The sequence below is a fragment of the Cucurbita moschata genome, unplaced genomic scaffold, assembly GCF_002738365.1.
Source record: "Cucurbita moschata cultivar Rifu unplaced genomic scaffold, Cmos_1.0 Cmo_Scf00006, whole genome shotgun sequence".
In the NCBI taxonomy this organism is placed as follows: domain Eukaryota; kingdom Viridiplantae; phylum Streptophyta; class Magnoliopsida; order Cucurbitales; family Cucurbitaceae; genus Cucurbita; species Cucurbita moschata.
This window is the reverse complement of record NW_019268522.1, coordinates 1,900,627-1,914,999: the sequence shown is the minus strand read 5'-3', so window position 1 is coordinate 1,914,999 and position 14,373 is coordinate 1,900,627. Positions and strand designations below refer to the sequence as shown.

Here is a 14,373-nt window from a genome sequence, read left to right as displayed (position 1 = left end):
TTTTTTTTTTTTTTTTTTTTTTTTTTTTTTTTTTTTTTTAATTTTAATAAGAAACTATTTAAAATTAAAAACAAAGGTTTTATTACACAAATTGATTTGGTCTAAACATTATTATAAATTATGTAACAAAGTTTAAAATTATAACTAAAACATTATGAACTAATTAACTATAGCTAAAAACGGTGAGGTTACTTGAGTGGTCCCGTGAAGTGAGAGATAGGTGTAGTTGTCGTAGGTGTAGGTGGGCGATGGGTGTTGGTCATTAGAGCTACGCAATGGGCCATGGTCGGTGGAGGTGGGCGGATATAAATAGCATTAGCTAGTGTGGTTGCTAGTGGTTAGTACAACGACCATGGTGGAAGTGAATATAAAGTGTAAGGGTATTTATGTCATTCATGAAAATTTGAGGAGGGTAAGGGAACTATAATTTTTTTTTAATTAAATTAATTTTTTAAAAAAATTTAATAGTTGAAAAATTAAATTTAAAGTTTTTAATTTTTATATGTACACTGTCTTATCAAATCAAAATTTTCACGATAACTAATCAACCAATCTCGAGATAAAGGCTAATCATATTAAAACCTAAATTAGGTCACCTTTAGAAATATCAAATTTATTTAAATAAAATCCACTACAAAGTAAATGAAAAATAAAAAATAATAATTTAACAAAAAAAAATATATATATATATATATATATATATATATATTTATTTATATTTTGTTCATGGGGATTTGAGACACTTTTGGAATATAATCTTAAGTGGGCACCACATATTTTCTTTTGAAATGGGATGAGGGATTTCTTATTTGATGGCTATATTAAGTGGGTTACAAGCAATTATTGCTTTCAAAATGGTTAGGTTGGTGGAACCCTACTACTTCTAAAGTTAATGAAGGTGTACTCGGGGTCTGAAAATCCCACATTTGTTGGAGAAGAGAACAAAACACCTCTTTACAAGAGTGTGGAAACATTTGCTTAGCAGACACGTTTTAAAGTCTTGAAAATAAAGTCCAAATAGAACAATATCTGCTAGCGGTGGACTTGGGCCGTTACACATGGTATTAGAGTCAGACACCGGACTATGTGCCAGCAAAGAGGCTGTTCCCCGAAGGGGGTAGACACGAGATGGTGTACCAATAGGACATTGGACCCCGAAGGGGGGTGGATTTGGTGGTGGTACCACATCGATTGGAGAAAGGAACAAGTGCCAGTAAGGATACTGAGCCCTGAAGAGGGGTGGATTGCGAGAATCTCACATTGATTGGGGAGGAGAACGTAACACCGTTTATAAGGGTGTGAAAACCTTTCCCTAGCAAACACGTTTTAAAGCCTTGAGGGGAAGCTCGAAAATGAAAGCCCAAAGAGGACAATATCTGCTAGCAATGGGTTTGGGCTGTTACATCGAGACTATTCATTTTCATTTAGTCGCTTAGTATCTTGTTCCATTTAGGTTAATAAAATATATTTCAATATCTTTGCTCGAGCTGTTCACTTCGTTAATAAAATATATTTTGATCTCAGGTTTGTTCACTCCCATTTAGGTTAATAAAATATATTTTGTATACTTTTGAATTTGAAGGTTGGTTCAGACCAATCTATCCAAATTTAATGGATATTTTTTATAATAACTAATTTTGTAATTTAATATTTTTTATAATTTTTTTTATCCTTCTACTAAATTTAATAGCGAATTAGAATATATTTTTATTTAATTATTTATATATGTAACCATATTATATTTGAATTTATTTAAAACATTTAAATTATTGAGGGACATTTAAATAAGCATAATTTCAAAGATAAATAATTACAAAAATATATCAACATCTAAATTATTAAAAATTATATTGATTAAGAAAGGCAATGTAAAAAGACTCGTGCCCCTATGCTTAAATTTTGATATTTATATATTTTATTTAAATATTGAAAATAGATAAATAAAAATATATTCATAAATGTCCTAAATTTAAAAATCTTTTGTATTTTTGTTGCTAATTAATGATGTATATAAATTATTGTGTAATAATTAAAACCATATATTTAAAAAATAAAATAAAAATAAATAGAAAATACAAATAAACATAAAGTATAAAATAAAAATATCCATGAATTTTAAAAAATAACACTAGTGCCCCTACAAGAAAGAATATTTTTAAACTTTTTAAAAAATTGGAAGGATATTAATGTAAATTTGTAGTTTAAAAATTATATATATTTTTATTTTTTTTAAGTTTAAAGGTATTATTGAAATTTTTGAAAAATTAGGGTTATTTTAAAAGGCATTTTTATTAATTAAATACGTATTATAATGACGTTTTTTTTACGATATAATAAATTAAAAAAATATTTTCCTAATTAGATTTGGGCCTGGGCCTGGGCCCAATCGACAGGACTCTCGTCTTCGGAGTATCCATCAGCACCAACAAGTCCGCCTCTCTGCAATTATGAGTATCGTCTTCTTTCTTAGTTTCTGCGAACTGTAATTTGATTCGAACGAGTCCAGAAAATGGCGCAAAGGACGAAGAATATGAACATTTGGTACTTATTCATGATGCTAAATTTCAATCTGCTGCTTCCTTTTTCATCTGGTAAACTTCATTTCTTGATCTGCTTTCTTCCTCGATTTCTTTATTTGATTGTTCTGCAACGTAGTTTCCATATGAGGCTTGTGTTCATGTTAGATTTATTAAAAATGGTTCATGATTGTGTTGAATTGAAATATATTTGAGTGTAATTGTCATTATTGTGCCTGATTTCCCGGAAATTGCAGCTGCGGTTTGGTTCTGCGAATTGGGATATAATCTTACGAGATTGTTTGGATATTTGGAAAATTATTAGTGTTTTGATCCTTCCGATTTTAATTTTCTACTTGAGAAATTTGATGATGTGTCTTTCAATTTATCTAGTCTTTTGTTTCTTATCAAAGTATTACTCACTGAGCAAAGGATTTATTTTTTCTAACACAAAAGATTATTGTGATCACTAGATTCAACATCATATTGAATTAGTTTCTTATCAATCTGTAGGTTGTTCAAGTTTGGATCAACTTCAGTTATATATCTGTCTCATATCCAATTTGGATCACTAGATTCATCATCATATTGAATTAGTTCCTTGCTTATTTGTGATTGTTTTACATGGAAGGCAGAAATGGCTATGCCGTATTTTTCTTTTTCTACTAGTCATAGTATGGATATTGAGAGGAAGACCATTTTACCTCTTCTTTATTTCTTGAGTTTTATGATGCAAATTAAGCTTCGTTTTACAAAACTGTGTTTTTCTTGTAGGAGAATCAAATGATGTCTGCGTTTCAAAAGGTGGTCGTTTCACACCCTTCGCAATGGAAGGAAAACCTCCAAAAAAGGTTAGCAAAGCACAAGATTTGACGCTTTGTCGAGTCTTCAGAAAGAAGACTTGCTGTGGTGTAGCTCAAACGTACCCAGCTTTGCTTTCTGTTAGGAGGCTGGCTTCAACAGGGGAAGGCAACCAAGAATGCTTGCAATTGTGGGAACTTCTGGAGTGCTCGATTTGTGATCCACTAGTTGGCATTCAACCCGGACCTCCTCTGATATGTCCCTCTTTCTGCGACAGAGTCTTCAACGCTTGCTCTGATGCTTACTTTTCTGTTGATGCTAAAACACAGGTGAGCAGACGACAGATATTGTCATCTTTGGGTTTTTCCTTCTAGACTTCCCCTCAAGGTCTTAAAACACGTATGCTAGGGAGAGGTTCCACATTCTTAAAAAGAATATTTCGTTCCCCTCTCCAACCGACGTGGGATTTCACAATCCACCCCTTTGGGGGCCAGCGTCCTCGTTGGAATTCGTTCCTTTCTCCAATCGATGTGGGGTCTCCCAGACCTAGATGTTCTTTGGTTAACCATATAAGGTTTCAAAAAACTGATAGTCATAGAGGTACATATGAGGTTTCCAAAAGTTGATTGTCTTAGAGGCACATAGGTCATGGCACTCATTTTAGAAGGAAAAAGAAAATGACATCTAATTGCTGGTAAAACTTTAGTTTAGTTATAAATTTAGTCTGTAATTAGTCCTTAAACTATACATTAATGCTTCTATTTAGATTATACCATCGTTGTGTTCAGTTGTCTAGCACATCATTCCAGCTCAGGTGAAGTTTATCAAATGGGCATGTTACGTTGAGGACTAAATTTATAATTTAACGTAACTTTTATAGTTATTTTCATACTATAAAATCGTTGGAACTTTGTTTAATTTTGTTGGTTTGTTATTTCCATCTTTCTACATGCACGATGTTCTCTTAACCAACGTAATGAGAAGTAAAAGCACGAACTCGAACCTTGCCCACAATGTAAGACTAAATATACTTCCTGATTAGATTTTATGGTTCAGGTTCTAGCACCGTGCGGAGTGAATGACTTTGTGTGTGGCAGGGCTTCTGAATGGGTTTCGAATGGGACGCAGCTTTGCAGTGCTGCAGGTTTTTCAGTTAAGATTCCGAACGACGAAAGCTCTTGCTATGGTAGTAAAGCCAGACTAAACTCCGTTGCTAATTCGTGGAAGTCTTCACCATCTGTAGTGGTTTCTCAAAGAACAGGGCACTTGGGTGTTTTAGAGGACTTCCAGCAATGGGTGAAAGAAATGAGTTTACGTGAACAGGTTTCTTGGCTGATCAGTTCCATGGTGCTTTCAGCTGGGCTTCTCCTTGTAAGGTTGAGGAAGCTAACCATTTTCATTACTTGGTCTTTTATTTTCCCTGGCTTGCACTAAATTTTGGTCCTTCTTCATTTCTTCAAGTTTGTCAATGGCGCTAGGCTTTAGGTATTAGCTTCAATAAGATGGGTCCGCTAACGCGACAGGTAAAACTCGAAATGTAGTTAGCAAGGGCTCGTGTTCTTAGTTCAAATAATTACTTGATCGACTTAAATATTGAAACTATGTTACTTATTAGTGTTTGATGTTGGCAGGAAAGGGGGAAAGGAGTTTTAGACTCAAAATGTTCTAGTTGTTTATTTTCATGTGTTCTATTCTTATAATGTCTATAATGCAGCAAAAGGAAAAGTCATATCCAGCGCCAGAAATACGATGCTATTCGACGAGCAACGAAGAAAATGGAAGCAAATGTGAGTCTGAATTCTCTTGGCACTCAAGGAATCAGGAAAAGAAGTAGAAGATGACTGTCACCTCACATCTAAAGAAATTTTGTTAGCCTATTTTGCGAGGTAAAAACCATATCTCTTTTCTATTAACTTATAATGCTCGTTTGCTCGTTGCTTCATTGTATTCTTTTTCTTTCGTTTATATTCATTTAGGTTGCTCATTTGCTCGTTGCTTCATCATTTAGGTTGCTCGTTTGCTTCACTGTATTCTTCTTCTCTCGCTTATATTCATTTAGGTTGCTCGTTTGCTCGTCACTTCATTGTATTCTTCCTCTCTCGCTTATATTCATTTAGGTTCATCATGTGGCTGAAAACTCGACTCTGATTTCCACAAGTCCCGATACTCGAAAAATTCGGAAAGTAGCAGCCATGGTAGCCCTTCCATTAAAATGAAGGAGAAAAAGATAAAAGAAAAGTGAGTTATCTAGTTGTACAATGATATAGAAAGGATTGGAAATTGTGATAAAATTCTATGGATTGTTCATTACTCATACAAGAATTTTGGTGACCATAACACAGTTGGTTGCTGTGTAACTGTTGAAGCAGAGCTTCATTGACTTGGTAAGTTCTTTAAGTTTAAAAAAAAAGTCAATTCATATTTATTTGATTGTGTTCTTTCTTTCCCCTTCTTGTTATTTGGAATATTATTAGGGTTTGTTCAAAGAATTATGCTTTTGTTAGTGAATTTAAAAAGAAAAGAAAGAACAATCAAAAGGATTGAAGAAAAGAAATTCAATCCCTTATAATCATCATGGAAGAAGCATCTCTCTTTACACACACAACTTCTAAATCTACTACCTGTTTGGATACCGGGACATAGACATACTCGATTTTTACACCTTCGATCGACCGAACTCCGGCATGATGGTCATTACAAGCTTGAAAACTATGAACAACTCGAGCTTGGTCTTTCGTCTTCCTAGGATCGAAAAGGAGTTCCTCTTGAGTAATTAAGCTCTTCCAATTTTGGGAGGCTGCTCGAGAAAAGATAAGAGGCAATGTTAAGTCGAAATCGAAAGTGATATATGTTAAGAGGAAGATGTTTGGATCATACCTTTTTAAGAATTACACCTGAACTACTTCCTGAGGGTTTTAGCTCGGGTTTCAATATCTCGAAAGAACAAACTAGAGATTCATCGACGCTTAATAGAGCACCTGCGTTGTCGAACTCTCCGCCGTAGTTTGGAGCCGAGAATATTGTGACCAATCTTCTTTTGGCAAAGAATTCATATCCATCCTCCACCACCTGTGTAATAGAATGAACAGAACTCAAAATTCTAAACATCTAGGACAATTCATATCCATCCTCTACTTATCCTAGTTGTTTGATCAAGAAACTGGTTTTCGTAACAGTGATTACGAAGCAAAAGATCGAAATGTTTGCAGTTTATACTCCTCGTCAACGTGCAGTCTCTGTAAACTACAACAAGAACGCTTCGAAACACAAAAGACAACATTTGATATAGAGTTAACGAACAAGCTTGTTTACCTGATGACCGCGACAAATGAGATCAAGGTCATTCTTTTCTAAGAATTCAACCACTCGATCTGCTCCGAAAGTACATGAAATGCCTCGATCGCTGTCTGCCCATCCCTGAATACTAGGATCAGGATCAGACCAAAGCAGATCACAGAGAAGACCGTTGTCGGGAATCTCGGTAGGCCTCGGAAGTTGCGTAATCTGATCCAAACTTTTCAAATCTGGAGATATTCCTCCATGCATACAAAGGATCTTGTCATCAATAAGTCCAGCCACAGGCATGCAGTTGAAACAATCAGTAAATATTTTCCATAGCCTAACGTTAAACCTCCTTTTACATTCGTCGTAGAAACCATAGATTCGGTTGATCTTCGCATCTTCGTGGTTCCCCCTCAAGAGAAATACTTTATTTGGATGTCGTATTTTGTACGCCAAAAGTAAACATATCGTTTCCAAACTTTGCTTCCCTCGGTCGACATAATCGCCGAGAAATAGATAATTAGCAGAAGGAGGGTACCCACCATACTCGAATAATCTAAGAAGATCTTTGTATTGACCATGAACATCACCTGTAATAAGCCAGCAGAGCCCGGATTGAAACGAGGTTATAATTCAAAAGAATCGAAACGAAAAAGGCAAAAATTGCATCAAGAGTCGAGCATTTGGGATGCACGAAAGCTTGATTCATCAAGATTTACACAGACAAATAACCTAAGGGAGTGTTTAGTGTTCATTGGCACGCACGAAAGCTTGATTCATCAAGATTTACATAGACAAATAACCGAAGGGAGTGTTTAGTGTTCATCGACACACACGAAAGCTTGATTCATCAAGATTTACACAGACAAATAACCTAAGGGAATGTTTAGGGTTCATCGGCACGCACGAAAGCTTGATTCATCAAGACAAATAACCTGAGTGTTTAATGTTCATCTTGCCGATTAGAGGCTTTTAAGAACGAGAAACAAAACTTTTCACTGAAGAAATGAAAAGATATCTCGCAGATTAAGTTTATACAGCTTAGAATACAAAATCGAGCCTACACGTGTATTTACTCGTCCAAACTACACATTTGCTAATCCTACAAACTCCATAGCTTTTGCAAGCCACACAATGAACAATACATTAGCTCACAAACCAAACAAAGATCAATCCTACCAACTTCATTGACTTGTAAAATTTACGTTTGTTTATCCAAACTACAAGTTTATCAATTCTACCAACTCCAAACACCAAAACCTTTAAAACCCACAAACTAAACACCAACGAGGGGTTTCCCGTCTATACGTGTAGTGTGGTGTTTGGGTCTACCCACCCTATTCGTTCCATGATCTATGGGTCTATTGGAGCTACCCAATTCTGCAAGTTTAAAAAACTTACTTGCCACCATAAGAGGAGGCTGCTTCATGCTAGGCGTCCGAACCTAATATGCCCGAGTCGCATTTTCGGTACAGACGCTACAACATAAGTCCTAATTCACAAACTTCAAGCTATTCCAGATTTCCCAACTCCCCGTTACACAAACTCATGCTTTGAGTTTGTTATCAAATCTTCGAACCAAATTCTAAACTGAGCATAGTTTAACTAGTTAAAACATGTATCCACGACCAAGAGCTAATCGTAAAAACATCAAACCAAACAACAACCAAAGCTACAATCCACCAAAGGAGTGTCCAAAACAGCATAAGAAAACAATAGAATTCAGAAATGAAAGAAAGAAACAGAAGGAAGAAAGGGAGAGAAAGAAGACTGACCACAGATGCGCATAGGAGCTTTCAAGCGAAGAAGATTTGGTTGAGAGAGGAAAATTTGCCTGGCGTTCACACACAGATGCCGGATTTCAGCCTCTGAAAGCTGAACCTGTTTGCCTCCTCTCCCTTCCAACAGCCTTCTAATTATATCATCCAAAACTCCCTTCTCCATCCCTTCCATTGTCATCATCATCCTTCCGCACAGTTTCCTCCAAGATTCACACCAGAAATACAAACTTCTCTGCCCTAGAACTTGCCCTAATTCCTCAATTTCGCCCGTTTAAACAACGAACGGATCTTCAAAACAGCGAAAAATCAGTATCGGCTTGTTTCAAGTTGAAGAAAATCTTCCAAATCGAAGAAAAGTAAACAACCAACTCTTCTAAAGAACCACAAAATCAAATCGAAGTCGAAAAGCTTCCGATTCACGAATCCAAACAACACAAACAAGAAGAAGAAGAAGAAGAAAATGAGTCAACACAGAGAAGCCGAGCAACAAATATACGAAAAGATTCCGATTCACTAAATCTCAGCGACAGATAGAGAGAGAGAGAGAGAGAGAGTTCTTACAGACAAATTCGAGAGCGGCAAGCACTGAAAATGGATCGATAATGAAGGAGAAGGAATTTGTCGATATCGTTTTGCATTTTTGTTGAAATCTTCAAGCGAGAGCTGACCGCGCAAGATAGCGAAATGGCGCACCTAGGAGATTTGGAATTTGGCCATGGATGATGCGTCTACTTCTGAATTGGATTTCTTCCATTATTACAATCAAAACAAGTGATTGATGATGTTCATAACTTCGTGCTTATCTGAATCCCTAATTAATCCTCTCTTTTGGAAACATTCAAACTGATGAAGAATCAAGTGATCATAATCAATTGTAATGGACATTTTACACAAAATTTCATATATATATATATATATTGTATGTATATATATGTATATATATATATATATGTATGTATCATGAGAATAACTTAGGGGCACATATGGAGGCTTGATGGGGTTGTACACAGATTCGGTTGGATTGAGTTGGAAAAATAATTTAGACCAACCTAAAAAATTTGGATCCATTAGGTTGGTGACCGAACTAACCTTAATAGAATTCACAACTCAATCCAACCAAATCACTATTTTTTCAGATTGGATTGATTTGTGTTGTTAGTAGAGGTGTACATTCAACTTGACAACCCGAACCAACCCAACCCGAACTATAAGGGTTGGGTTGAGTTGGGTTGGGTTGGGTTGGGTTGGATTAGCATTTCGGGTAGGGTTGGGTTCATTTTTCTAAACTCGAACTGAATTGGTTTGGTTTCGGGTTCGTGGATAAAACCTTCGAGTTGATCCGAGCAAAATAAAAATATATAAATTGTATTAAGAATCCTTCCGTATTAATAAGTTTGCTAGAATGGTACCTTAGCCTCTATAAGGATACCCACACCCGAGTTCAATGTCAGGGGGTTGGGTTGTGAAAATTTTCGGGTTGAGTTACCAATTCAACCAACCTGAACTTGGTGAGTCAAAAATATCCCTTAACCCAACCTAAACCCGACCATGTACGCCCCTAGTTGTTAGGTTGTTTTTTTAATTATTTAAAAAGATTATACTTATCTATTAAATTAATAACTAAAATCTCATAAAGTTTAAAATATTAAACATTTATGAGTCATAATGGTTCATTAACATCAGTTATAAATATTAAATCAAAGTAGGGTTGGACTATGATACAAAGATCTCATTGGTGCAAAAGAGTTTGGTACGACGTCGCATTTGGGGCCATAAGTAACATGTTGCCAACTCGGTGGTCACATAGAGGTTGCATTCTCAACCATAATGGTCATATCAACCACTCTTAACATTTTTCAAAATGAACGATAATAAGTGCAACACGTAAATTTTGATAATCGGATCAAATTTAAAGAAATAGAAAGCAACTAAGGTTGAATATGAATCAATCTAAATTCGAGATGAAATTGAGCTCAGATGATGAAGCAAAAGGGCCAAAAGTCCATAAGTCTAGCTTAGCCCGAGTCGGTCTGAGCCCATGTGGCGTGCCCTTACATGTCCAGAGTGTGAGATCCTACATCGGTTTGAGAGGGGAACAAAGGGTGGGGAAACCTCTCCCTAGTAGACGCGTTCTAAAACCGTGAAGCTGATGGCGATACGTAAAGGGCCAAAGCAGACAATATCTACTAACGGTGGGCTTGAGTTGTTACAAATGACATCAGAGCCAGACACTGGGCGATGTGCCAGTGAGGACGTTGGGCCCCCAAGGGGGGTAGTTTGTGAGATCTCACATCGTTGGAGAGTGAAACGAAACATTCCTTATAAGAGTGTAGAAACTTCTTCCCTTGTAGACGCGTTTTAAAACTATGAGGCTAACAGTGATACGCAACGGGCCAAAGCGGACAATATCTGCTAGAAGTGAGCTTGGGGTGTTACACAGGGTCTAATGATTCACGATCAAGCCCAATTCAACATTGACCTAATCCTATTGGAAAAAGGGAGATGAAACTCTAAGCCAATCTAACAAATATACCTCGTTATCAAACTTTTAGCTTGCTACACTTCTTTTCTCTAAGAATCGGAGTGCGTAGGACACACCACAAGCAACCGCTTGCATCGTATGTGGAAAACAAGAGGATTCTACTGAAATAGAGATGAACAAGAAAGCTATGGGTCCAAATCGAGTCATGGTTGGAGAGAACTTCGATTAAGAACATCATTCACAGAGAATGAGGAAGGGTACTCCTCAAATAATGGTAAATCTACTATTACGAATGAGTTCATCTTAGCTATGGGAGATCCAACTCGAGGAATTTGATGCATTGAAGAGTTACATTGTTAGAAAAAAAATTAAAATTGAGAAATTTGGATTCATGCCTTGATAGACGTATCCATTGACCCATTAAAATTTAAGAATTCGTCGTTTAATATGTGGAGAAGAGTTACATTGGCGTGAATCATGTTGTAATTTTTAGAACTATCTTGCTCGAGTTGGACTCTGAATGACTCAATAAGAGATCACATGTTTTATCGGAATGTGATGGAAGAAGTTGATCATGTATCGATGAATGATCTTCTTTGGATGATTTAGACTCGTTCATGTAAATGACGTAGATTACCAATTGCATGACTCCAAGAAGGAATCCAATCAAATTGGGTACCTACACAATAGATCAACAACATATCAAATCAATGAGATTTCAATTTCATTGAATTAAACGGTACTGAAAATTGAATATATTCATCTAAAAAAACTAAAAGGTTATTAGTAAAGTAACCAATATGACGTTTAATCCAAGTTCGGCTACAAAAATGCCCTAAAAAAGCTCGAGTTCAAACACTGGAACACGCAAATAGAAACTAAAGCAAATATAATACCGAGCAAGACCATACTTTTATTGACATTTCGTGAAATTGTGTACGGCCCAAACCCAAACCCACCGCTAGCAGCTATTGCCCTCTTTAGACTTTCTCTGGGCTTTCCCTTTCAGGCTTCCCTTCAAGGCTTTAAAACGCGTCTTCTACGGAAAGGTTTCCACACCCTTATAAAGGGTATTTCGTTCTCCTCCCCAACCAATGTTGGACTCTCACAATCCACCTCCTTTCGGGGCCTAGTGTCCTTGCTGGCACTAGTTCCTTTCTCCAATCGATATGGGACCCCCACCAAATCCACCCCCTTCGGGGCCCAGCATCCTTACTGGCACACCGCCTCGTGTCTAACCCCCTTCAGGGGACAACCTCCTTGCAGGCACAATGTCCGGTGTTTGGCTCTAATACCATTTGTAACGGCCCAGGTCCACAGCTAGCAAATATTGTCCTCTTTTAGTTTTCCTTTTTGAGCTTCCCCTCCATTGCTTGAGTCTCACATGGGTTGGGGAGGAGAACGAAACACTCTTTGTAACGGCCCAGGTCCACCGCTGGCAGATATTGTCCTCTTTGGGCTTTCCCTTTCGGGCTTCCCCTCAAGGCTTTAAAACGCGTCTGCTAGGAGAAGGTTTCCACACCCTTATAAAGGATGTTTTGTTCTCCTCCCCAACTAATGTGGGACATCACGAATCAGAACCTCAACATTTCTCCCGAGGTCGATACTCGATGTTTAAGACCATAAAGTCCAAAAAAATGCATGAAAGTATGAAGAGAGAGAGAGAGTGAAAACTTACTCCAATGTAGGGATCTTTGACAAGCACAGCATAGAAAGTCCAGACCCCAGAGTTCAAAAATATGCACAAAGTGAGAAGAAATGGCATATACTCCACACTTCTAGTTCTCACCACTTTCCTCTGCATCATAATAATATTGTATGAGCTTCAAACGAGTTAGAAGACGGTCGTATTGAAAACCCGGACATATTTTGAAAACACGTGATTTCTTACTAAGAAAATTGGTTTTAAATGACTAAGAGTATGTTTCGAAGTGATCTTAAATATAATAAAAAGGGTTTTACTAACCGCTATTCCAAGAGGCGAACCACAGTTCATAATGTTGAGAGCAGCACAAATGAATCCAATGACCTCAATTCGAGAAGTTCCATGTAACATCAAATACGATATCAAGATTGTTGCACCCACGAATCCAATGTCAAAAATTGCTACTAGAGTTGCTGTTCTAACCTACAAATACACAAACATAGTTAATAACAAACAAGAACGACAACATTAACAAATCATTACAACTTCAATATACTATCTTTTTCGCCGGTTTTGTAATCATTTTTTCCCTATAAACTTGATAAACTCCGTTTCGAAAACCAACCTAAATTTTGAAGAGCAAACTTAAATTTTAAATATTTTTTTAATTACGATGAAAAACCTAAGAGTTAGATACCTTAAAATAAAATGGTTATCAAATAGGATCTTAGAGATCGAAATATACTAATATATCGATAAAAAGTCAACGACGTTGAAAATCAAATTGAAACCATAAAGTGACGTAAAAAACACGTAACGACGGCTTGGCTTGACAGGAAGAACATACCCTCATGTTTGGAGGTGAAAATAGAAGGAAAATGGTGAGGTAGCAAATTTGAAGGGAAATTCCAAAGATATTGACAGAGACAATGAGAAAGCCATCAGGTTTGATTAGGCCATAGTAAGCCCACAAAGCAGCTGTGAGGAAAGTCGAAACATAAGGAAGACTGTCAAATTCTTCCGTTGATCTTTTCTTCAACACTAACCAAAATGTTTTCCTGCAAAAAAAAGACCATTCAATAAGTAATCATTTTTTCTTTTACGTCCGGTCCGGTCCCGTCTGCTAACTTGAGCCAAGCATAGCTCAACTAGTTACTAACTCGTTTTGGGGTAACGTTCTTCAGAAGCAACTAAATCTAAACGGGAACTTTTTTTCTTTTGTTTTTTCAGCCAAATTTAAAAACAATCTTAAAAACCCGCTCGAGAGAGAAAATTGTTTTAGCTTCAAACTCGATTATTGAACGGGGCGAAATTTTGTCGAGAACTTACACGGGAGAAAGGAAGAACAACACAGAGATGATGTTTCCTGAAAAAGAAAAAAAAAACAAGTGAAATTTATAATATATAAAAGGAGAAGAAAAAAAGAATTAATTATGAAGAAAATTAATTTCTTTTACCTATCACTCCAACAAAGAAAGGAAGAGCTTCCATGTTTAGAGAGGAAAAAAGTGAGAGATTCAAAAGAAAAGAGATCTCTTTATAATGAAACCATTCCTATCTAATCCTTCCAAAGCTAAATCAATTTAAGGAAGAGATATTTTATTTAATTTTTTAATAATAATTTCATGGCACATGCTTTCGTGCTCTCTAATCCAAAAAAAAAATGATCTTTCTAAGAAGAAGAGCATATCTGCCTCGACGACATCCTCAAAGTCGCCTATGGCAAGAGCATATCTAAATCCAACCAGTATGAGTCAACCCGAGACTTACCATAGAAATGAACCTAAATACGATATAAGTCTAGAATTTTGTCGAATTTAGTTACTAGAAGAGTTTAATTTTTTTTTTTTTTTTTTTTTTTTTTTT

The 14,373-nt window shown here is 36.4% G+C and overlaps 4 protein-coding genes across 6 annotated transcripts in view; 1 reads left to right on the top strand and 3 right to left on the bottom strand.

The window, feature by feature from the left end:
• The first annotated feature begins 2,447 nt into the window (after positions 1-2,447).
• Positions 2,448-5,742, top strand: LOC111443915. Its single transcript, XM_023081771.1, has 5 exons — positions 2,448-2,591; positions 3,291-3,646; positions 4,374-4,693; positions 5,032-5,203; positions 5,435-5,742. Exons 1-4 carry the CDS (start codon positions 2,510-2,512, stop codon positions 5,156-5,158), a joined length of 885 nt encoding a protein of 294 aa, XP_022937539.1. The 5' UTR covers positions 2,448-2,509; the 3' UTR covers positions 5,159-5,203; positions 5,435-5,742.
• A 112-nt stretch (positions 5,743-5,854) lies between these two features.
• Positions 5,855-9,214, bottom strand: LOC111443914 (serine/threonine-protein phosphatase PP1-like). Of its 3 annotated transcripts, none has more exons than XM_023081768.1 (5): positions 8,942-9,214; positions 8,375-8,788; positions 6,630-7,189; positions 6,195-6,386; positions 5,855-6,114 (listed from the first exon to the last, which is right to left on the bottom strand). In XM_023081768.1, exons 2-5 carry the CDS (start codon positions 8,562-8,564, stop codon positions 6,091-6,093), a joined length of 966 nt encoding a protein of 321 aa, XP_022937536.1. In that variant the 5' UTR covers positions 8,565-8,788; positions 8,942-9,214; the 3' UTR covers positions 5,855-6,090. The 3 variants fall into 3 exon arrangements, with proteins under 3 accessions (XP_022937536.1, XP_022937537.1, XP_022937538.1); XM_023081769.1 differs by having other exon boundaries at positions 8,375-8,668; XM_023081770.1 differs by having other exon boundaries at positions 8,375-8,668; positions 8,946-9,214.
• Positions 9,215-10,933: 1,719 nt separating this feature from the next.
• Positions 10,934-14,373, bottom strand: part of LOC111443913 (cell cycle checkpoint control protein RAD9A) — a 24,911-nt gene continuing 21,471 nt past the window's right edge. The window contains exon 13 of the transcript XR_002710612.1: positions 10,934-10,944. The gene's annotated coding sequence lies outside the window, so the exon portion shown is untranslated. The remainder of the gene's footprint in view (positions 10,945-14,373) is intronic.
• On the bottom strand, positions 11,126-13,998 carry LOC111444444 (bidirectional sugar transporter SWEET17-like). Its single transcript, XM_023082540.1, has 7 exons — positions 13,965-13,998; positions 13,837-13,873; positions 13,355-13,565; positions 12,829-12,990; positions 12,541-12,660; positions 11,246-11,541; positions 11,126-11,194 (listed from the first exon to the last, which is right to left on the bottom strand). The coding sequence occupies exons 1-6, from the start codon at positions 13,996-13,998 to the stop codon at positions 11,338-11,340; spliced, it is 768 nt and encodes a 255-aa protein (XP_022938308.1). The 3' UTR covers positions 11,126-11,194; positions 11,246-11,337.

Bases quoted from the DNA above. Each gene is read 5' to 3' on its own strand.
- LOC111443914 (XM_023081768.1), bottom strand. From the start codon at position 8,564: ATGATGATGACAATGGAAGGGATGGAGAAGGGAGTTTTGGATGATATA. The intron at 7,190-8,374 runs GTCAGTCTTCTT...GGCTTATTACAG, and splicing joins AGCTCCTATGCGCATCTGTG to GTGATGTTCATGGTCAATAC. The intron at 6,115-6,194 runs GTATGATCCAAA...TTTCTCGAGCAG, and splicing joins CAGGTGTAATTCTTAAAAAG to CCTCCCAAAATTGGAAGAGC.
- LOC111443915 (XM_023081771.1), top strand. From the start codon at position 2,510: ATGGCGCAAAGGACGAAGAATATGAACATTTGGTACTTATTCATGATG. The intron at 3,647-4,373 runs GTGAGCAGACGA...TTTATGGTTCAG, and splicing joins CTGTTGATGCTAAAACACAG to GTTCTAGCACCGTGCGGAGT. The intron at 4,694-5,031 runs GTTGAGGAAGCT...TCTATAATGCAG, and splicing joins GCTGGGCTTCTCCTTGTAAG to CAAAAGGAAAAGTCATATCC.
- LOC111444444 (XM_023082540.1), bottom strand. From the start codon at position 13,998: ATGGAAGCTCTTCCTTTCTTTGTTGGAGTGATAG. The intron at 13,566-13,836 runs GTAAGTTCTCGA...TTTTTTTTGCAG, and splicing joins TTGTTCTTCCTTTCTCCCGT to GAAAACATTTTGGTTAGTGT. The intron at 12,661-12,828 runs GTTAGTAAAACC...ATTATGATGCAG, and splicing joins GTTCGCCTCTTGGAATAGCG to AGGAAAGTGGTGAGAACTAG.